The sequence below is a fragment of the Palaemon carinicauda genome, chromosome 17 (genome assembly GCF_036898095.1).
Source record: "Palaemon carinicauda isolate YSFRI2023 chromosome 17, ASM3689809v2, whole genome shotgun sequence".
In the NCBI taxonomy this organism is placed as follows: Eukaryota; Metazoa; Arthropoda; class Malacostraca; order Decapoda; family Palaemonidae; genus Palaemon; species Palaemon carinicauda.
Window position 1 is genome coordinate 57181171 of NC_090741.1, and position 24236 is coordinate 57205406.

At 45.6% G+C, this 24236-nt stretch overlaps 1 protein-coding gene across 1 annotated transcript in view; it reads left to right on the top strand.

The window, feature by feature from the left end:
* mRF1 (mitochondrial translation release factor 1) overlaps positions 1-24236 on the top strand; it is a 77787-nt gene that overhangs the window by 7229 nt on the left and 46322 nt on the right. The window contains exons 3-4 of the mRNA XM_068391054.1: positions 11032-11166; positions 19608-19791. Of these exons, the coding sequence (XP_068247155.1) occupies positions 11032-11166; positions 19608-19791 (319 nt within the window). The remainder of the gene's footprint in view (positions 1-11031; positions 11167-19607; positions 19792-24236) is intronic.

Consider the following 24236-nt stretch of genomic DNA (forward strand, 5'->3'; position numbering starts at 1 on the left):
TACAAACCAATACTATTCATAGGGGATATTACTTTTGGCAATGCTGAAGTTAACCCTTGCTTAAAGTCTAATGGCTCATTAGACTTTTAGCAAGGGTTAACCGCTCACCCGCTAGTTAGCGGTGCTACCCCGCTCACTAACACATCTGAGCTGTGAACCCACTTTGCCTTTGGGTTTGGGGAGAGAGACGGCTCTAACTTACTTGCCATTTGACTTATTTCTTCTTAATCTTTTTTCTTAATCTTATGTTTTTCTTCTTATATACTGTACTGTATATAAAAACATTCTTGTAATGTTTTTATACATATTTTAAGCTTTTCTTTACAGTGAATGTTGCTGTTGCTGTTTGTGTGACGGCGTAGTGCAGCAGGTTCTCAAAGGCATAGAACCTTCTCTTACGAACTTCCCCTCTTGGACGACGGACAACCTGTAGGCTGGTGGCCTTGCGAGTGACTCGGCCTCCGCCGCTGGGGGAGTCGTCATCATTTGGATACTCCTTCTCCGTCAGACGTTAACATTGCTCTCCCTCTACGAGTTCTTGGAGGAAGACTGCTTGCAGCCTTCACAGAGCGTGACTTTGGTCTTGCTCTTTCTCGCTGACAACGCTGCTCACCCTCGTTACTTGGCCGGCCGACAGATCCCCTGAGGGGGAACACCTTTCCTGTTGGTGGATTATTTTGTGCTTTTGAATGGTTTTCTTCAGTAATTAAGTTGAATTAATAAGTGTTTGTAATTCAACTTTGTCAGCTCTCGACGCCGCACTCTATGCGACGATGGACCAACGGCCATTCTTAGCCGGCGAAGGGAGTGCATAAGCTTTATCTTGTCTGTGCCCCCTCGGGAACCCACTTCCCGCCGGAGGGTTGAATGGTTCTCCCGAGTAGTCTGTTTCGTCAGCTGAATTGATTAATTGCAATTCTTATTTGTTCCGTAACCGAAATACAAACCACGCTATTTACAAAGGGTTATTACTTTTAGCGTAGCTGAAATGGCGAGCCATTAGAATTTAACGAGGGTGTATTACCCCCGCGCTAGTTAGCGGGGGGGTAGGGGAGTGGTAGCTAGCTACCCCTCCTCCCCCTCACACACAGGTGAATACTCACTTTCACTTTTGGCTCGGACTGTGACAGACGTCTCTGTCTTGGTCCTCGCTTGGCAGCCATTGTCTGTTTTGTCTTTACTTAATCGCTTACTTTTCTTTTACTCAATATATATGTAAACATGTTTTCATGTTTGTATATATATTTGAGTATAGAAATAAGTAAGTTTCCTTTTCAGATGTGTGTGTGTAGTGTACGATATCTACGTGGAGGCCTCGGCAGTTAGGCCACCACGGCCTAATTTTATGGGTTGCGATCGAGTTTGACTTCGGTCTTTCTCTCTCTCTCTCTCTTGAGGTCGTTCACCCTTTTACTATGTTTTACTACGCCCTTGTAGCTTCCTTCCCGTGTGGGTGGGGTTGCTACGCCGTACATTTTGTCTCAATTAGTTTATGAATCTAATTGTAGTTGTTAATTTTTCAGCTTGTAGAACGATTCCTTTCGGGGTTTTCGTTTTTTCTTTAGTGTTCATTCATTTTTAAATTACATAATTACATAGTTACATAATTATAATTGTTATAATTCTGTTTTGGTTACAGCTCTCCTTCCGCGAGTGTAAGTGGTTGTGAGGGCACGTGCCTGTTGTGTAATTCTTGTTCCTTTTCCTCGGGATTCCTCTTCGGAGCCTTCCCGGGGGAATGAATGTGTACTAATATTATTTGTTTTATTTTTTTACAGTTACCGATCTAGTTCGTTTCTGTAATATAGCAACGGTGTGAGCTGTCTGGTTGAGTCCTGGGGATTCGGCTGTTGCTGCCTCCCCCCTTGTATTGTCGTCAGGGGCGTGTCTCCTTCTACTGGTAGTACTCCCGTGTCGACGGACAGCTCTCCAGTTCATTTTAGAACAGTCAGGAGGCTTGCCTCCTTGGGCGGATAACTTTCCTTCCGAGGGAAGTTTTTTCCTGTCCAGGCTTGAGCTTTTCCTCTTTTGGGGGGTTCTTCTCTTGCCTTTTTTTCGTGCGACTATGCTCTTGGTGCTGAGCGGTCGCACCTGCAGTTTCGCTCAAGGGGCTGGGCAACTGCAGGAGCTCCTCTTCGGAGGATTGCCCCTTTTAGGTCACTGGCTGACCAGTCTCTTCCACGAAGTGTTTCTCTTTCGTTCGCGAGAGAGTACACTCATAGAGACTCCTCTTCGGAGGTTTCTTCTGTTGCTGTTGCTGTTGGCCTCCCTCGCCGTAAGGCCCTCCGTCCGCCTCGTCGTAAGGGCCTCTCATCTCCCTATAAGGGTGCTTGAGGCGCCTTTTTGAATCTCCGTTTGCAGCCTACAACTTCTTTTTCTCGATCTTCCGTCTTGGTGCAGATGGACAGCAGTCTAATCTCGTCTTCCGACGGGCAACGGTCTTCCCGACGGACAACGGTCTTCCCGACGGACAGCGGTCTTCCGACGGACATCAGTCTCCCGGCGGACAACGATCCCTTCGGGGCAAAGGGTTGCCCCCACGGGGGTTCTTCCCTTGCGTGTCAGGGTTTCCCTGCGCGCCCTTCTGTTCGTCAGCGCTCTCCTGTTCGTCAGCGCTTTCAAGATGATCTTCCCTGCGGTTCCTGTTACGTGCCCTGTGCGCCCACGTTCGCCCTCGCGATCTAGAACTTCGGTTCAGGTCGGGGTCAAGGACTCTTCTTTGCGCAGGCTTCCACGCGTAGCCTTCTGCTCGTCAGCGATCATCAGCTCGTCAGCGATCATCAGCTCGCCAGCGATCATCAGCTCGCCAGCGATCATCAGCTCGCCAGCGATCTCCGGATCGCCCACGTGTGTTACAGCTGGCACGCCAACGTTCTCCAACACTTCTGAAGGAACATGGTTCGCCAGCTACTAGCTCAACTGCGGATGCTGATCGCCATCGCGCGACCCTCAACTGCGGATGCTGATCGCCATCGCGCGACCCTCAACTGCGGATGCTGATCGCCATCGCGCGACCCTCAACTGCGGATGCTGATCGCCATCGCGCGACCCTCAACTGCGGATGCTGATCGCCATCGCGCGACCCTCAACTGCGGATGCTGATCGCCATCGCGCGACCCTCAACTGCGGATGCTGATCGCCATCGCGCGACCCTCAACTGCGGATGCTGATCGCCATCGCGCGACCCTCAACTGCGGATGCTGATCGCCATCGCGCGACCCTCAACTGCGGATGCTGATCGCCATACGCATGCTGCTCCTCATCGCACAACCCTGAACGATCGCCCTCTTGCGGATGCTGATCACCATCGCACCCTTTCACGCGATCATTCACCTGCGCATGCTGCTCGCCATCGCACAACCCTGAACGATTGCCCGCTTACGCATGCTGCTCCTCATCGCACCACCCTGAACGATCGCCCTCCTGCAGATGCTGATCACCATCGCACCCTTTCACGCGATCATTCACCTGCGCATGCTGCTCGCCATCGCACAACCCTGCACGATTGCCCGCTTACGCATGCTGCTCCTCATCGCACAACCCTGAACGCTCGCCCTCTTGCGGATGCTGATCACCATCGCACCCTATCACGCGATCATTCACCTACACATGCTGCTCGCCATCGCTTACCGCCAGCGATCTTCTTCACCTACGCGGCAGCACGATCCCTCGCCGTCACGCCCATTAGCCTGCGCGCCCGCGCGATCACTCGCCTGCGCGCCCGCGCGATCGCTCGCCTGCGCGCCCGCGCGATCGCTCGCCTGCGCGCCCTCGCGACCGCTCGCCTGCGCGCCCGCGCGACCACTCGCCTGTGCGCCCGCGCGACCATTCGCCCTCGCGCGATCATAGTTCGCGGCGAATTCCACAGCCGGTGGTAGCAGCAGGGACGCGTGCTCCTAGGCGGCACTCGGGATCACCTCCATCCAAGCACAGGTTGGTAGTGCAGGACGAAGACAGGTCAGTACAGCATTCTTCCCACCTTCTTTTCAGGCAGGAACCGTCGTGTCCTCTCCAAAGGATCGCCCGATCCCTTTCACCTTAGCGAGGATTTCGGACTCTGTGTCCTTGGAGCAGCAGACATGGTTTGATCCGCTGGCACGGGCGTTAATGAGGGTTATGAAACCAGCACTCACCGGCCAGGGTAACAAACCAGCGGCTGTCTCTCCTACGCTGAAGAGAAAGAGAGGAGTGGACTTCGTGGTGACTTCCCCCAGGGCGAAGTTGGTTCCCAAGAGGTCGGTCTCGAGGGTCCCCTCTCCTGCACGAGTACTCTCTCCTTCTCCCGCCCTGGAAGGATTTTTGGCGGGGGGGCTTTCCGTTGAAGATTTCTCCAATCGGACAAGGGGTGACTGCTTACCTCTTCCTCTGGGAGCTTACCAGGTTCTTTCCCTCCTCGGTTACGGCCCGAGGTTTGGTTCAAGGAAGCTACAGGAAGATCAAGGGTACTTTCCTCCTCTCGAGCTCAGGCACCTTGGCCTTTCGTCGTTAAGTATCTACTTGCGGACAAGCTCGATGTTGTACCATCTGGACGCACTGACTGAAGGCTTCCTTCGGGTGTCTCATCTGTGGAGGTCAACGACCTCAGACACCCTTCCATCCTTGAGAAGAGTTTTGTCTTTGCCCAAGGACAGAGACTTAAACATCTGCTGTGCGGAGTAAATCGACTTCCGGTTTCACTCCTCCAAGGCGCTTTCTTCCAGACTCTGCAGGGCTCCAGCTCCCTTTTCTTTCAACCACGTCGGCCTAAGTTATCGGCTACGACAACTGGGACAAGGTGTCCAATTGCAGTTTCCTCCTGTCAGGAACAGATGGCACGGGAGACTCCCCCGGGGGGGCATAGTCCTAAAAGGAGTTCACGAACTCTAGGATTGCAGGTTTTTTCGCTGGGAGGATGCTTAAGGTTACTCATCCGAATGACAGCTTCCCGATGCCCATTCCCGCACAATCTCTGTGAGTAGCCAAGGATATCGCGCCTGCCGTCTCTGTCAGCAAATTCAGTGTCTCTGAACCTCTATGCCATAGCGTCAGCAAGAGTTGCCCGGGTGGGCAGAATGATCCATACCTTAGGCGAAGGTCTTCCTTAGGATCATCGACGGCTTCACCCCCGGACCCCTCAGTCGATCCTTTCTTGTAAGGAAGGATCTGAGAGGGGATGTCCATAGTCGACCTCTCAGCCCTGATCAAGTTTGTCGAACAAACTTCGGCCAGCGTAGACCAGCAGAATCGATCAGACTGGTAACGAGGCGACAGGACTACTTTAACCCTGGATCGGAAGGACGGGTACTTTCAGTTTCCATTCCATCCATCTTCCAGGGTGCTCGTCGAATTCAGCCTAAACTGCAAGTATTCCTGCTTATGATGCAGTGTGGCTATCCCGCCGTGGCATAGCAGGTTTGTTTCCCCAGAGAACTCTCCCTGCCTTCCTCTTGGCCGCTCAGGTGCAGACTTCCGCCTCCTCTGCTGTTTGGAGGGCTGGTCAACTCCGGTAGGCTCGGGTTTCGACCTTCTTCAGCGCCGGGAAAAGCTTCCGAATGCTGACCATGAGTGTGGGCTCATGGTATTTTGCTTGGAGCCTTCTCTTCCTCTGCCTCAACATCTGGAGTATCTGGCCATGATATTGAGTCAACCGCCTTACCACGTTGGAAACCCCGCTTCTCGTCCGTCCAGCGAGGTTAAGCAACGTCGGTACTTGGATGGGTGACCACCTGGGGACGCCAGATTCTGTTACCACATCCTCCGAGCCTTCCTTTCGGTTGACTGTGGCAAGACTGAGGAGAGTCGCAGTACCTGTTCTCAGTCAAGCAGAGTTTTCAGCCCTACCTTGGAACGTTTCCTAGTTCTTCTTTCCTCATTGACCCGTTTATAGTCCGAACGGTCGCCTCAGGATAAGTTCCATGTGGGGCGATCCAAGTTCCGGTGGCTTCAGGCAATGTTTAACCGGACTCCCTGGCCCTATGGGACCAGCGGAACTATTAAACCTGCAATGGGTGTTGACCTATGGAGCCTCTTGATGGTAGTGGATATTCTCGTCCTTTCCCCACATTCTTGATGCGGTTCTCGGACTCGTCAAAGGAAAGGGGGGGGGGCATGTTCCGGTCCAGGCCTATGGTCAAGACCTGAAGGATACCTCTCCATCATTCAGGCAGGCTTAAGGGCCTTAGTCTGGCCCCTCTTCAGATCCTACCGCTCCTGCCAAGTCGCCCCGTTGCGTGTCGACTTCATGCTAACCAGCAGGGGACGCATTTTCACACCTTCACATCTTGCAGTAGAGATACCGGGATGATTGAGATTCTCTCAATTCCACCATCGGCTCTCTCATTCCAGGCAGGGGAATGTTTCTCTCAGACTATCCGAGCAGAGCCTCGTAGAGAGAGTGTACCTAAGGGTCTTTGACCTTGGGTAACCAGCAAGTGCTGGTCTGGGGGACCTGATCGCGACAGCTTGGAACCTCAAGCTTCCGCTAGTTTTCCCCCCAGTCTCAGACCCCGAGACTCTGGCAAGATGCATTCCGGTGATGGTGGGACAACTTCGACGCCTGCGTCTTCCCTCCTTTTTGTCTGCGGACAATGGGTCTCAACAAAACCAGGTTGTCTGTCAACCTTTCAATGGGAGAGCTCCACTGGGACTATGCGCAGAACGGTTTCTGGACCCTCTGCTTCCCCTGACGGAACTCCCGGGAGAGCTTCTTCCACGGCGCAGACTACTCAAGCAACCACACTGCGACATCTCTCCCGAACCGGGGCGTCGCTTCGGCTTCATGCCTGGAGACACTACGCTTCCTCCTCTAGAAGAGACAACCCGCTACAGTCGCGGTACGGAGGTCGCGTCATCTGCGATAGTCATCCACAGGGGTCTCCCAGGCAAAGTGAAGAGTCTAAGGTGGTTGGTGCCGTGGGAGATATACCTCTTCCCGTGAGGCCTCTTCTCCAGCAATAACGGTCTTATTGCCTTTCGGCGGGAGGAAACTCCTTTCCGCTCTTGGCAATGAAGCCTGTCGCTCAGCCTTTCCCTGACCTTCAGGCTTAAAGGAATAACTTTTTCCTGCCCGCTGGATCTATCCTCGCTCATGCGAAGCTACGATCGTCCCTGCCCTAGTCGGAGGAAGACCTCCAACTTGGAGCATGGCTCGGACTTTTAGTCCTTTAAGAGATCTTCTCAAGACCCTTTTACGACAGGCCTCGGATTGTATTCCGCCTTGGGTCTTCTGCTCACTCTGGCCACGGCCAGTGTGTAAGCAATCTTCTTGGTCTCTTACTACTCCCCCCCTTTCTAAGGAAGAGGGGAAGGCAACATTCAGGCTCGCTCCTGAGTTGTTGGCTAGACTCAGAATCTGAGGGTCCCGACCCTTCGGTCCGATTCATTCAAGATTTTGAGTCTCCATTCTGTGTCTGATGTCCCAAGACCTTCTCTTTCTTGCCAGTACAGGAATCGAGAGGTTAGCGCTGGGAACAGCTGCAGTTTGGCCTCAGTTGCAGCCGATTTGGGAACACAAGGAGGACATGGGGGGAGAGTCACCAGTATACCTCTTCAGCCCGGACTCAAGGACATTCATCTCGACCTGTCTTCAGACCCTCCCCCGTCACGTCGCCCTACAGCACGATGTTGGATACATCGCAACGTCCCTCGCCTTCGAGTAATACTACTCTGTGACGCAGGTGCTACAAGCTGGAGTCTGGAAGCGTCTGATGACCTTCGCAGCCCGCTTCCTGCAGGGCGTGACCCACAGGAGTCTCGATACGTTTTCTATCGCTCTGTGGTGGCTACACAACAGCTGGTCTAACCTCAGGCTCCTTTTTGGACAGGTAGCAGAAGGTTGAGGGCATTGTTATCAGGTTTTAGTCTGCATGAACGAAAGAAGTATGTCTGGCCCTTACTTCTTTCTTCATCATCCCCTCTACGGGGAAGCAGCATCCTGGTCTCTGCATAGCTGACCTCGAACCTCTGCAGGTAAACCATGCTTCCTTGTGTTCCGAGTATTGAGTCAATACTGTCGCGTCCCCCATACCCTGACGAGGTGGTATTGGGAACGTCCTAACCCAGAGTTCCTTCTGGAACTCCAGGTCAACTGCCTAAGACGGGTCACACTTCTTCCTTCACACACAAGCTTACGTAGGCCACATGGTTCCTTGCGGTGCAAGGAACTTGTGAGGTGCAGGGACTCCTTTTCTCGAGTGCGACTCACTCGGATTCTGAGTCCCCGGGTAAAGCCAAAGCCAGTATGGCTGGGGACTTTCCACCCTTCCTAAGGGATAAGTCACCCTTTGTAAATAGCGTGGTTTGTATTTCGGTTACGGAACAAATGACAAATTCGAAGATAATTTGTATTTTTCCTAACCATACAAACCTTAGCTATTTACACATATTTGCCCGCCAGCCCTGTCCCCCAAGACAAGTCCTACCTCTAAGTGAAAGTGAGTATTCACCTGTGTGTGAGGGGGAGGAGGGGTAGCTAGCTACCACTCCCCTACCCCCCCGCTAACTAGCGCGGGGGTAATACACCCTCGTTAAATTCTAATGGCTCGCCATTTCAGCTACGCTAAAAGTAATAACCCTTTGTAAATAGCTAAGGTTTGTATGGTTAGGAAAAATACAAATTATCTTCGAATTTGTCATTTTACAGTTCTTGTGCTGCTACTCCCCTTTTCCCGACGATGTCGACCCTGGAAGGGAGTGCGCAATCGTTAGTATGTTTCTGTCCTCTTGGGGAACACCTTTCCCGTCCGTGGATTAGGTGTTCCTCCAAAGGGAGTTTTTCTTTTATAATTTTTTATATTCCTCAGCTAGCAATGCTGTATTATTATTATTATTAGTAGTATTGTTATTATTATTATTATTATTATTATTATTATTATTATTATTATTATTAATTGCTAAGCTACAACCCTAGTTGGAAAAGCAAAATGCTATAAGCCCAGGGGCCCCAACAGGGAAAATAGCCTAGTGAGGAAAGGAAACAAGGAAAAATAAAATATCTTAAGGACAGTAACAACATTGAAATAAATATTCCCTATATAAACTATAAATACTTGACAAAACAAGAGGAAGAGAAATTGGATAGAATAGTGTGCCCGAGTGTACCCTCAAGCTAGCAAACTCTAACCTAAGACAGTGGAAGACCATGGTACAGAGGCTATGGCACTATCCAAGACTAGAGAACAATGGTTTGATTTTGGAGTGTCCTCCTAGAAGAGCTGCTTACCATAGCTAAAGAGTCTCTTCTACCCTTACCAAGATCAAAGTAGCCACTGAACAGTTACAGTGCAGTAGTTAACCCTTTTGGTGAAGAAGAATTGTTTGGTAATCTCACTGTTGTCAGGTGTATGAGGACACAGGAGAATCTGTAAAGAATAGGTCAGACTATTCGGTGTATGTGTAGGTAAAGGGAAAGAACCGTAACCAGAGAGAAAGATCCCATGTAGTACAGTCTGGCCAGTCAAAGGATCCCAAAACTCTCTAGTGGTAGTATCTCAACGGGTGGCTGGTGCCTTGGCCAACCTACTACCTATAAAACTTTTTGTTTGGCTAAGACAGCTAACATAGAAGAGCAGAGCCATTTGTTCCTGTGAAATATACTGTTCCTGCGACGTCACAGTCTTGTTCTCCTGCACCTGTGGCAGCTCCTGATCAGCATGCTGACTTTGACCGTTCCCTTACGAAGATGGAGTCCCTTCCAAGAGGGTGTAGGAACAAGAGCAGTGTCTTACTGGGCTTCTTCAGGTGTTCCAGTCCGGTGATCCCTTCGGGGTGAACCCAGAAACTAGCCTAGGCTACGTTTCACAGATAGCGCTCGATGTTCTGGTAAATCTAGATTGTTTATATCTGCTTCTCGCCGAAATCTCTCAGTGACGTCACGTTTACTTCCTGCTCAAGTGGTCAGAATGGAACGGCACATTTATGGAGTGAAAATAAATCGCGAAAAGCCCAGCAATAAAGCTCCTAGAAAAAATAATGTGACAGTTGATTAATACGAAACCCAATCACTTTGTTTCTGTTGTGGTAGTTCTTTTTAATAGAAAGAAAATGCATTCACCATGTCAGCCTACCCTTAAAGCTTATTTAGGCAAGGCAGAGAGCATTAGAAAGAATTTTCTTTATTTGTTTAGTGGGGTAAGGATGCCAGAGCCCCCTCTCCCCCTCTCCAAGAGGTTTGTCTTCTCCCCTATTATAGCATTAGTGGCTGAATCGCACATTCCATTAAGCAAGAAAGGTAAATAGACATATGGGCACTAGGGAGACTTTATCTGGAGTCAGGAGATCTGTAAGACTTAGAGGTGAACTACAAGGGAATATTTTCCAACACTTTCCTACTTTATGTATTAATACTCTGTCAGCTCCTGTTTAACCACTTTCACAATTTCATACTCTGTCAGCTCCTGTTTAACCACTTTCACAATTTCTATACGTAGTACCATTTTAGAAATCTTATGAAACTCATAACACAAATACATTCTTGAATCATGTCTTCCTTTATATCATCATCTCCATTGGGGAATTGATAACTACTTAAGTAACCTTCTCTAAATTAATATCTAGCTATTTAAGGCTAAGGTGTGATATAATCAAAGATTTGATTAGATTTTTAATTAGAAATGTGTAAATCAGTGTCTTGTACTGAGGTTCCCTCTCTTGTTGTTTCATTAGACACCGATGATGCATCTTTTCAGAAGCGAGAGTTGCAGTTAAATAAAAGGTTTTAACCCTACTGAGGAACACGTCTAGCATCCTAGTATAGTATAGAGGAGTATGTTTATTTATTTCCATTTTTCACAGCTATATTTCCCTGTGGGAGCCCATCAGCTTATAGCGTCCTACTTTCCCAACTTTGGTTGTAGCTTAGCTAGTAATAATAATAACATAAATCGGGTTACTGTATGTGGTTCACATTCTGAACTGAGGCAGTGGTATCTTGTTTGATAAGAATTGCTTTCTCTATTTAAACTCAATAAATACTCAGTCAAATCTAATGCAAAAAACTTCATAGTCAAACTTATTGTCTCACTACTGAATAAGTTATATATTATATATTTTCAGATGGAACATGTGAAATCAGAGATTAAGGAACTTCAAGAACTCGCCAAAGATGTCAGTGCAGGTAATGAAATGCAGCAACTGGCGGATAGTGACCTGAAGGACGCCCAAGTTAAATTACTGTCATTGGAAGAAAAAGTAGGTACAGTCAAGTTTGTTCTGCAAAAAGTAAAAATTCTCATTTTTTTTCGGTGTCCAAAGATTTACCTTAAAAGGGCACTCATGAATGGCAGAGGGAAGAGACAGTGACAATGCCCTAGAGGCTGACCATATATGTATATATAATGAACCCCCAAGCCCCTCTCCACGCAATCTAAGACCAGGGAGAGCCAGACAATGACTTAATGACTCAACAGGTAAATGTATATGCTCCTCCAAATATACTATATGCTCCCCCAAACCCCCATCCTTGGCTGCAAAGGATGGCAATGCCCTAGCCGGACAGTGCCTTAGAGAATGACCATACAGTATACTGTATCCATATGGTTAGCACCCAAGCCCCCTCTCCATCTAAGCTATGACCTGGGAGGGCTAGACAATGGCTGCTGATGACTCAGCAGGTAGAATTATAGGCTCCACCAGAACCCATCAGTAGCTCACAAGGATGGTGAGGTTGCAGACACTACAAGAAACTATCGAGCTAGAGCGGGACTCAAACCCCAGTCAACTGATTGCCAGAGAGGGACATTTCCAGTAGGCTACCACAACCCTAAGACAAAACCAGATATTTGGTTAAAGAATTGCTCTTGTAAAGACAAGTAAAAGCAGTAGATGGAGAAACAACAGGTTTTAAATATTTAACTTAGCCGGTGAATATATAATAGCTGCAACTCTGCGGCTCGACAGAAAACACACTCAAAAAACTCGCGAGCGATCGCTATGAAGGTTGCGGGTGTGCCCACCAGCGCCAACTGTCGGCCAGATACCACTCTTGTATGTAAACAAAACCTTCAATTCTTCTCTGTCGACGTTGACGACAAGACGTATTCATACTCGCTGTAGAACCTGGAGTTTTCTTAACATATTTGGTGAAGTACTTCATTTTGGTTTGAGCTTTCGCAGTACAGGTGTTTTATCTTCAACTTAAATCTTGAACTCGTTTTGGATAGATTTAATTATGGTGACAAAGAGAGTATGGACTTTCTTTCACTTTTAAATGGCCGACCCTTCCCTCAGTACGGAAGTGTGTTTAGGCTTTTAGCAATTATCTTATCACGTTATAAATTAATTATAGATTTTCCTCTATATATTTTATATCTCAACCGCCTTTATTAGGCCTCTTCGATTAGCTTTCCATTTATAATAAACATCAAAATAAATTTTAATGATTTGTTTATATGCGACCTTTCCTGAGAGTAGGCGGTCCTAACTTGGAAACCGAAGTTAAACAACGTTGAGCCCTTTCAATCGTAAATAGCTTTTAAAGAGCTAATGATTTAAAACTTATTAAATGAATATTTTTTAATAGATATTTTATGAAAGATTTTCTTTGAATAGTCTTCGTACTGTTTCAAAGATGAACTAACGTTTAGTTTATTTATGCTACGCAGTTTGCGCTCTATCGTTACGATAGAGAGAGAGAGTATCACGGTTTCACTTTGCAGAAAGAGTAAATCGATTCTGACGTTTTGTTCATTCTTCTTTCAAAGCTTAAATGTTTTAAATTCTATTTTAAAGGAACTTTTTAATTGAAAAACCTTTCAGTTTTTTCCTTTGGTCAAATAACCTGTTTTTTTTTGACGAAACGTAAGTGGGCTTTTCTCTTAGGTGCGAAATCAAGAGAGAGAGAGAGAGAGAGATAGAGATGGATGGAGAGAGAGGAGAGAAAACGTTCCGATCTTTATCTTGTCCCAAGCGGGTAACGTTGTTCTCGAGTTACTCTCGTCCCTAGTCTCTGTACGGGGAGAAAGGATAAAACTTTTTTAGTTTTTTATTCTCGTCCCAAGGCAATGTACGGTGAGAGATTGAAAACGTAGTTTTGAATGAACTAGTGTTTAGTCTCTTCCCCAGCCACTGATTTTTTTATCTTAAAATATGTTTACTGTTTTTTGCTGGTATTAATGTGCTTGCATTATACGACTGATTTCGCAATTACAACCTTTTGATGAGGGTAGAATTGCGTGCTTCAGGTAGAAATCAGTTTTATTCATACCTAATGTGAATTGTTAAAAAATTCGATTTCAGTGAAATAAGTGCAAAACAGAAAATCGTAGTGATAAAGTGATATTGCGCAAAGTGTTATCAGTGTTGCGACCGAGGGTTCGTCTGTTCGTGCCTGTCGTTCGCCTAGTCCGGGACCTCTTGCAAGCTCCCAAGCCCAGGGGAGAAGTAATGTCGTACGACTTATGGGTTCGAGAGGCCTTGATCAGCGAACAGACGTTCCCTCTATGGTATCGGGTGTATCTTACCAAGATCACCCCTACCATAAGGCGAGAGAGACGATTTTCTCCTCGTCATCCGAAGGCTTTTTGCATAAGAAACCGTGGAACAAGGTTTCGAGGCCCTTTAAGCGAAAGTCAGTCCTTTCAGGACAGGTCCAGCGTCCTGGTTTTAACCATTAGGACAGCTCTGACCCTATGCAGTCATCGGAAGACTGCTCGCCGCCTAACAAAAGCGTAACACAGACTCCGAGAGTCTTTTTGTAGGCAAGGTTTTGCGGTCACAGACGTTACCCTCGTCTCTTACCGCAACCATTCCCGTTGATCCTAAATGGGTTGTACGGCAAGACATGCAGAATAAGCTTGCCTCCCTTATGGAAGACTATTCTGCCGATAAGTCCGTTGAGCCTAGCCGTTTATCTCATCGAGATCCTGGCCTTCAGCCACCCTAACGTTCCTTTGTGCGTCCTGTTGACGTTGGCGTAGCCAAGTCACGTCAGTCAGGTTGTTTAGAACCACACTCGATGCGGTCTCGTGTGGATTTTCAGCCACATTTGGACGTTAGGCCACTTGCTGATGCTCCTGTTGACGTTCAGGACGTTCGCTAACAATCAGAGTTGACTTGTTTTGACGCTGAGCGTCAACCTCCGCATTCTAGAGTTGTTTTGACTGCTCAGTCTAGGCGGTCAAAGCAGTCTCGAGTGGACGCTGTGCGTCCTCACGCACCTGTTGTTGTTGACAGTTCACAGACTGTCAAGCAGTTACATGACGTTGCGTCCTGGTCTCACGCACCTGTTTTTGTTGACAGTTCACAGACTGTTAAGCAGTTACATGACGTTGCGTCCTAGTCCGCTACTAATGCACCAGTGCGTGTGGACTCTGCTTGTAAAGCATTGCCACCACGGTAGGTCTCTCCCTTGCTTGAGACTCGGCTATTATCGGACAAGGTTCCTTCAGATGAGGAAGTTGCTGTTCCCCCTCCTACTGATATTCCCTTGAGGACTCTGTCAGACGGAGAGGAGCCTAAAGCTGCTTAGCCCTCTATGGACTTTAAATAAACCATGCTGATTTTTAAGGATCTTTGTCCGGATCTTTTTGTAACTGCTGCTCCTCGTTCGCCTAAACGTCAGAGCTTACACTAGGCCTAGCTACTTCGAAGCCGTTGTTTTATAAGCTAGTGCTCTCTCGCTCTTCTAAGAGAGCTTTACGTTTGCTAGGCGACTGGTTTATCACCAGGAGGAGTTTGGGGGAGACAGCCTTTGCTTTCCCTTCTTTTAAACTGGCTTATAGAGCGAGAGTCTGATATGACACGAGAGAAGTTCTCGGCTTGGGAGTTCCTGCCTCTGCCCAGATAGACTTCTCAAACCTCATAGACTCTCCCTGGCGCCTGGCCATGAGACGCTCCAAGATTTTACAGGTCGACTTCACAGCTGTTTTCGAGCCTTTGAAGTTTTGCTGTACAATTATGTCATGCATAAACAAGGCTTTCAGGGATGGCTCCAATGATCTGACAGCCACGTTCTCTGCAGGAACAAGTCCCTCAGGGATGGCTCCATGATTTGGCAGCCATGTTCACTGCAGGAGTACGTAAGAGGCAAGTGCGCTCAATGTGTTCATTGTCAAGACAAACTTCACGATGAAGTCTACCAGGCTGTCTTGACAGCATTTATGGAAGGCGACTGGATGGTCTCTCTCGACCTTCAGGAGGCATACTTCCACATTCCTATACACCCGGATTCCCAACCGTTTCTGAGGTTTGTTTACAGGAATGTGGGGTACCAGTTTCGAGCCCTGTGCTTTGGCCTCAGTCCTGCGCCTCTCGTGTTTACGAGGCTCATGAGGAATGTGGCAAAATCCCTCCATCTATCGGGGATCCGAGCCTCCCTGTACTTGGACGACTGGCTTCTCAGAGCATCGTCCAGTCTTCACTGTCTGCAGGATCTACATTGGACGTTGAGTCTGGCCAGGGAGTTGGGACTTTTGGTCAACCTAAAAGTCCCAACTGATCCCATCCCAGATTATTCTATATTTGGGGATGGAGATTCGCAGTCAAGCCCTGCTCGAAGTCCAACTAATGCTGAAACGAAACGTTTATTCAGTCAGGATTTGGAACAGTCTCGTAGGGACTCTCTCATCCCTGGAGCAGTTTGTCTCACAAGGGAGACTACACCTTCTGCCTCTCCGGTTCCATCTAGCCTTTCACTGGAACTAGGACAAGACATTAGAGACGGTATCATTCCCAGTCTCTGAACCAGTAAAGGCATGCCTGAAATGGTGGGACAGCAATATCAGTCTGAGAGAGGGACTATCCCTAGCAGTCAAGAACCCAAACCACGTGTTGTCCTCAGACGCGTCGGATTTGGGTTGGGGTGCGACCCTGGACGGTCGGGAATGCTCGGGTCTGTGGACCTCAAGTCAGAAGAGCATGCACATCAACGGCAAGGAGCTATTAGCAGTCCACTTGGCCTTGATGATATTAGAAGGCTTCTTCGAAACTTAGTGGTAGAGGCAACTCAGACAACACCACAACTTTGGCGTACATCTCCAAGCAAGGAGGCACACACTCCTTCACGCTGCTCGAGATCGCAAGGGACCTTCTCTTATGGTCAAGAATTCGAGGCATCTCCCTGTTGACGAGATTCATCCAGGGGGACTTGAACGTCTTGGCAGACTGTCTCAGTCGGAGGGGTCAGGTGATACCCACGGAATGGACCCTCCACAATGACGTGGGCAAGAGTCTTTGGGCTACTTGGGGTCAACCCACCATAGACCTCTTTGCCTCCTCGTTGACCAAAAGGTTACCAATCTATTGCTCTCCAGTCCTAGATACAGAAGCAATCTACATAGACGCGTTTCTACTGGATTGGTCTTTTCTGGACTTATATGCATTCCCACCATTCAAGATAGTCAACAAGGTACTGCAGAAGTTCGCCTCTCACGAAGGGACAAGGTTGACGTTGGTTGCTACCCTCTGGCCCGCGAGAGAGTGGTGCACCGAGGTACTTCAATGGCTGGTAGACTTTCCAAGAAGTCTTCCTCTAACGGTAGATCTGTTACGTCAGCCCCACGTAAAGAATGTCCATCAAAGCCTCCCCGCTCTTCGTCTGACTTCCTTCAGACTATCGAAAGACTCTCAAGAGCTAGAGGCTTTTCGAAGGAGGCAGCCAGTGCGATTGCAAGAGCTAGGAGAGCTTCTACCATTAGAGTATACCAGTCGAAGTGGGAAGTCTTTCGAGACTGGTGCAAGTCAGCATCTGTGTCCTCGTCCAGTACCTCTGTAGCCCAAATCGCAGATTTTCTTTTACATCTGAGAAAGGTTCACTCCCTTTCAGCTCCCACGATTAAGGGCTACAGGAGCATGTTGGCTTCGGTCTTTCGACATAGAGGCTTAGATCTTTCCAACAATAAAGATCTCCAAGATCTCCTTAAGTCTTTCGAGACCTCTAAGGAACGTCGTTTGGCAACTCCTGGATGGAACTTAGACGTGGTCCTAAGGTTCCTCATGTCAGACAGGTTTGAGCCATTACATTCAGCCTCCCTGAAGGATCTCACCCTCAAGACACTTTTCCTAGTGTGCTTGGCTTCGGCTAAAAGGGTCAATGAACTTCATGCCTTCAGTAAGAACATCGGCTTTTCTACAGAAAAAAGCCACTTGTTCACTTCAACTTGGTTTCCTGGCCAAAAATGAACTGCCTTCTCGTCCTTGGCCTAAATCTTTTGATATTCCTTGCTTATCAGAGATCGTAGGCAACGAACTGAAAAGAGTATTATGTCCTGTTAGAGCTCTTAAGTTCGATTTACCTCGTACTAAGTCATTACGAGGGAAATCTGAGGCATTATGGTGCTCAGTTAAGAAACCTTCATTGCCTATGTCAAAGAATGCTTTGACATATTTTATCAGATTTTTTTAATACGAGAAGCTCATTCTCACTTGAATGAGAAAGACCGATGTTTGCTTAAGGTTAAGACGCACGAAGTTAGAGATATAGCAACCTCCGTGGCCTTCAAGCAAAATAAATCTCTGCAAAGTATTATGGACGCGACTTTTTGGAGAAGCAAGTCAGTGTTCGCGTCATTTTACTTAAAAGATGTCCAGACTCTTTACGAGGACTGCTACACACTGGGTTCATTCGTTGCAGCGAGTGCAGTAGTGGGTGAGGGTTCTACCACTACACTTCCCTAATTCCAATATCCTTTTAATCTGTCTCTTGAAATGTTTTTAATATTGTTTTATGGGTTGTTCAGAAGGCTAAGAAGCCTTTCACATCCTGGTTGATTTGGCGGGTGGTCAAAGTCATTTCTTGAGAGCGCCCAGATTAGGGGTTTGATGAGGTCCTGTTGTATGGGTTGCAACCCTTGATACTTCAGCTCCTGGGAGTCTTTCAGCATCCTAAGAGGATCGCTGGGCTCCGTGAGGAAGACAGACTTACAAGGCAGAGTAATTGTCTAAGTCAACTTCCTTACCAGGTACCTATATATTTTGGTTTTGTTATATTGATAACTGTCAAAATGAAAAAACTCTTAGCTTATACGCTGTAAACATAATTAACTCTGGTCTCTACCCACCTCCTTGGGTGTGAATCAGCTATTATATATTCACCGGCTAAGTTAAATATTTAAAAATTATATTTTAATTATAAAATAAATTTTTGAATATACTTACCCGGTGAATATATAAATTAAATGACCCTCCCTTCCTCCCCAATAGAGACGCAGCGGGACGAGAAGAATTGAAGGTTTTGTTTACATACAAGAGTGGTATCTGGCCGACAGTTGGCGCTGGTGGGCACACCCGCAACCTTCATAGCGATCGCTCGCGAGTTTTTTGAGTGTGTTTTCTGTCGAGCCGCAGAGTTGCAGCTATTATATATTCACCGGGTAAGTATATTCAAAAATTTATTTTATAATTAAAATATCATATTACTAAAACAAAACACAAACTAAAGTCAAGCTTATAGGGTATTCTGAAAATACAAAAAGCACCAACAAACATTAATATTCACAAATATGAATAACAAAAGTATTCTGCTGTTACCTAACTAAAATCCAACAGATAAATGTAATCAAAGCTCGCAAGTTCATAAGAAGACAACGACCAGATGCCAAAGTCCATGATGATACTATTGCAGTTAAAAATGTTGCAAGAAAATGTGTACTGTATTGGATATACTAGCTTCCTGGCTAATACAGTGGTAATGTGTTTGCCTAGCATTCGCGTGGCAGCAGATCAATCCCTGCCCGAGACCATGAGTTTAAGCTGTTTATTGGGGAGGCCACTGCTGTGGTAGGGCACCATGGGGGTGGGGGGGCTTGCCTGGCTGACGTTCTAGTGATCATCTATTCTGATGGAACTGGAATTGAAACCAAACACCTTTAACACTAATTGTATTAAAAGGCATAGAGTAACACTAACTGTGGACTTCAATGAAGAAAATATAAGGGAATCTTGGCAAAGCCTGAAAACTACCATTAAACCAGTGATGAAAATCATATCAGAAGGATAGAAAGCATGAAAATAGAATCCCCTGCTAACAAATTGCAGATGTTGCAGTAATAATTGGGTACTGTAAATTAAAGGTGCGAGATGTGGACAGGTCAACACACTGTAAGTACTGTATCCAATTTGCTTTGCATATTGGAAACCTATACTAGGGAAGATGGTTGTTACATATTTCTTTTGTGATGTTAAAGTATAATTTTTAATAATGTAAATATAAATTTGAAAGGGTTAGTCATGAGTGTTTGCTATATATTTGTTTCTGAATATCTTTATCATTTCAATGAGTCTCCCCTAATGTTCATATTGTTTCTCTCTCTGAGCTTTGCTTATATTATTGTTTACCCTCAAAATACAAATTTCCTATTTTCTTTCCTTTCAATAGCCATATGCCTCTAGTTCAGTATAGAGACAATTTAGTAGTAACTGAAAATGTCCACAGCGTTGGTATAGCATGATCTTTAGATGTGTCATTACAATATTTTAGTATTAAAGAAAATCTCTGATTGATTTACAATAGAATGCAGTTATTCTTCATTGTCGTACATTGTTTCACTAAAACGTTAAGTCCTTTTACAAAATAGAGCACCTTATAATCAAGTTTATACAGAATTCATTATATCGAGTAGAAATTTTTTAAATATTTTCTACTCTGAGCAGAGTTGTTGGAAATTTGTTATTCAATTAGAATAATTATTTTGCAGGTACTAATTTCAATGGTACCTGCAGATCCTCTTGACGACACGGACATAAGCATCGAAGTTAGCGCTGGTGTTGGGGGTCAAGAAGCTATGCTTTTCTGTCGTGAGATTTTCGAGATGTATCAAAACTATGCTGACTTCATGGGATGGGAAATGGAAACAACGGGTTATGAAGTGACCGATATTGGTAAGTTATAATGGAAAAAGTTGGTACAATAGTGACTATAGTTGATAGAAATGGCCAGTTGGCCACTTGATGTATAAGGGACAGATAGTTAAGTGAAGAATATATTGATGGCTATCTCATCCTTTATATATTTAGCTAACGATTATTTTTAGTTCATGTTTTTAAGTCATTAGCGACGGGTTATGAAAATTAAAAAATCTATGAGTACTGTTTTTAAACGGCTGCTGCAATGGCTCATATTAATTTTCATATGTTTTATTTTATTAAATTACAAGTACATAGAAAAAAGTTTTAGATATTAGATTATTGTTTTAGTGGTGTGGCTATAGATGATGAGTTTGTGATGGAGTGGCCAATGATAAATTGTTTAACAACAAACGGATTTTGAGAGAAGCGAAAAATCTATTTTTGGGTGAGATAGCCATGTCGTCCTGATGGAAAGTTCCTTAAGTAGCTTCCTAAGGGTATATATGACTACTGTGGATATTCCCAGAGAATTAAACTAAAGGTTTCCAGAATTCTAACTTCTGGCGCGAGTACCCTTAAGGTAGTCCCTTTTAGGATACCCTTGACACGCCACATAGCTATCTGCACCCCACATGGCGTTTACGCTTCGAGGGGGGAATTAGTGGCAAGATATGGGAGGTGCCGTTACAAAGTTCTCCTCCTCCGTTACTGTTATGGGTACTCGGATTACGTCATATGCGTCGGCCATCTTGCTGACGTTATCACCGCCCGCCAACTCCATTCCTATCGTAGTAGCGTCTTTGACCAGGTGTTTTTCCCAGTTGTTTCGCTATTTACTGCAACCATGTCGCAATCTTCAGCCTCTGGAAAGTTGAGTATTTAATTCTTATACAGTGATACCTCGGTAGTCGAACGACTCTATACTCGAACAATTCGGAGTTCGACCAAAATTTTCGAGAAATTTTTGCTGCGGTGCTCGACCAAAAATTCGGTACTCGACCAGCCGAACACGTGACGACCGCATGGGCTTTGTGATGATCGCGCCATCTCGGCCACTCTCGCTTGTTCGGGAAGCATCAGTTCTCTCGAGAGCGTCACTCAGACAACGCGCGATCAGCATTCGTTGTGATTTAGTGATTTTCAGTGCTTTTAATTGCTTTTTTAGCTTTCATAATGAGTCCCAAGAAAGTAATGAGTGTTAAGGGGAAGGAGAAGAGGAAAACAGTGCGAACAACGATCGAGTTGAAGAAGGAAATTATAGCGAAATATGAGAATGGTGTACGAGTGTCCGATTTAGCGGTAGAATACGGAATGGCGAAGTCGACCATTTCTACGTTTTTAAAGCATAAAGAAATGATTAAGAAGGCGAATGTTGCAACGGGAGTTACGGCGGTAACTAAGCAAAGGCCACAAGTGATTGAGGAGATGGAAAAGTTGCTTTTAATATTTATTAAAGAAAAACAGTTGGCCGGGGAAAGTGTTAGTGAAGCGTTCATTTGTGAAAAAGCGTTGCATATCTATGAAGAATTAGTGAAGAAAAGTCCGAGTACCAGTGAAAGTGATTCATTTACATTTAAAGCGAGCAGGGGTTGGTTTGAAAAGTTTCGTAATAGAACAGGTATTCATCGTGTTACTAGGCATGGGGAGGCAGCTAGTTCGGATCAAATTGCAGCCGATAAATACGTGGGGGAATTCGATCGGTACATAAATGAACAAAATTTGATCGCACAACAAGTCTTTAATTGTGATGAGACTGGGTTATTTTGGAAGAAAATGCCAGCCAATACGTACATTACCAAGGACGAGACGAAGATGCCAGGTCACAAGCCAATGAAAGATAGGCTAACATTGTTGCTGTGTGCAAATGCAAGTGGCGATTGCAAGATCAAACCCTTGTTAGTGTACCACTCGGACAACCCCCGGGTGTTCAAACGAAATAATATTTGTAAAAGTGCACTACCAGTTATGTGGCGCTCGAACACTAAATCTTGGGTCACAAGACAATTCTTTACTGAGTGGATAAACGAAGTGTTTGCCCCCCAGGTTAAGGCTTACCTCATTGAAAAGAGCTTGCCAATGAAATGTCTTCTGGTTATGGACAATGCTCCTGCACATCCTCCAGGTCTCGAGGATGACTTGAAAGAAGAATACAGCTTTATCAAAATCAAATTCTTGCCCCCCAATACTACTCCCATACTCCAGCCCATGGACCAACAGGTCATTTCAAACTTCAAAAAACTCTATACCAAGGCCCTTTTCAGAAAGTGTTTTGAAGTGACCAGTGACACGAAGTTGACCCTAAAGGAATTCTGGAAGGAACACTTCAGCATCCTCAACTCTGTTAACATGATTGACCAAGCTTGGCGAGGTGTGACCTATAGGACATTGAACTCTGCCTGGCGTAAGCTGTGGCCACAGGGTTGCCAGATTATGTCCACTGGATTATCGTACATAAGGCTTAAAATTATCGTTTTTCATCCAAAATTATCGTACACAGTTTCAATATAATTATTAAGGAGTTTATGATTGACTTATTTCTAAATATTTGAGTATAATTGTTTAATTTAAACACACACACCACACATATGTATACGCCTAAGGTATGTATCGTACATCGTACTGGACCTAAAATAATCGTACATGTACGATAATTATCGTACGAATGGCACCCCTGTGTGGCCATCATGTGTCACAGAGAGGGAGTTTGAAGGTTTCCAACCAGAGGCGGGTCCAAGCACTGCTACCCCTGTAATTTCTGATGACACTGATGTCGTTGAGGAAATTGTTGTCATGGGCAGGAGTTTGGGGCTTGAGGTCGACAAGGATGATATTGATGAGCTTGTAGAAAGCCATTCTACCGAGTTGACTGTGGAGGAATTGTTGCACCTGCAACAACAACAGCAGCAGGATCTGATTGTGGAGCAGGAATCTTCAGAAGAGGATGAGGTAAGGGAGGATGTTCCAAGTTCTCTCATCAATGAAATTTGTTCCAAGTGGGCAGATGTGCAGGCTTTTGCTGAAAAATACCACCCAGAAATTGCAGTAGCAAACCGGGCAGTGCATATGTTTAATGATAGTGTCATGTATCATTTTCGAAGAATACTGCAGAGGAGGAAGAAACAATTAACAATAGACCAGTTTTTCACAAAAGAAAAGAAAGCTGCTACATCAAAGCCTGTTTCTCCTCCAAAGAAGAGACAAAGAAGAGAAGAAACCCCTGAAATAGATCTGCCCACCCTTTCATTGGAGAGAGAAACAACTCCTGAAGGAGAACTACCCCGCCACATCATGGAAGGGGACTCTCCTTCCAAGCAGTAACCTCCCCCTTCCATCCTCTCCACATCCATCCCTGTATGCCATCGAACCGCTGCTCAAAGGTATGTTCACTACAGTACAGAAAATGGTTTAAAATTGTTTTATTTTAGTACAGTAAATGGTTTAAAATTGTTTTATAGGATTTTCTGACCAATTTCATACACATTTAGATAATTATTGTTGTTTAGGTACACGTTTTATTAATATTTTGGGCCTGTTCGAGTGCTTGGGAACGGAATAGAATATATACCATTATTTCTTATGGGGAAAAAAAATTCGGTACTCGAACAAATCGGAGGTCGAACACGGATCTCGAACGGATTATGGTCGAGTACCGAGGTATCACTGTACTGTATAAATTAGCTCTGGCCGTTCGTCTACAGTGAGACCACATACTGGTAGCCATGGGTAACAATTTCATTCTTTCAAACCAGGCCTGCTTCAAGGATCTTACCCTTGAACAGTTTTTATATTATTATTATTATTATTATTACTTACTTACTAAGCTACAACCCTAGTTGAAAAAGCAGGATACTATAAGCCCAGGGGCTCCAACAGGGAAAATAACCCAGTGAGGAAAGGAAATAAGGAAAAAAAGAATATTTTTAGAAGAGTAACAAGATTAAAATAAATATATCCTATATATACTATAACAAAACAAGAGGAAGAGATATAAGACAGAATAGTGTTCCCAAGTGTACCTTCAAGCAAGAGAACTCTAATCCAAGTTAGTGGAAGACCATGGTACAGAGGCCATGGCACTACTGAAGACTAGAGAACAATAGTTTGGTTTTGGAGTATCCCTCTCCTGGAAGAGTTGCTTACCATAGCTAAAGATTCTCTTCTACCCTTACCAAGAGGAAATTGGCCACTTAATAATTACAGTGCAGTGAAGAAGAATGGTTTTGTAATCTCAGTGTTGTCAGGTGTATGAGGACAGAGGAGAATAGGCCAGACTATTCAGTGTATATGAAGGCAAAGGAAAAATTAACCGTAAGCAGAGAGAAGGATCCAGTGTAGTACAGTCTGGCTAGTCATAGGACCCCATAACTCTCTAGCGGTAGTATCTCAACGGGTGGCTGGTACTCTGGCCAACCGACTACCTAGCCTACATTATTAGTAAGCCACACAATGTCAGCTGAAGTGACTTGTTCTAAAACTAG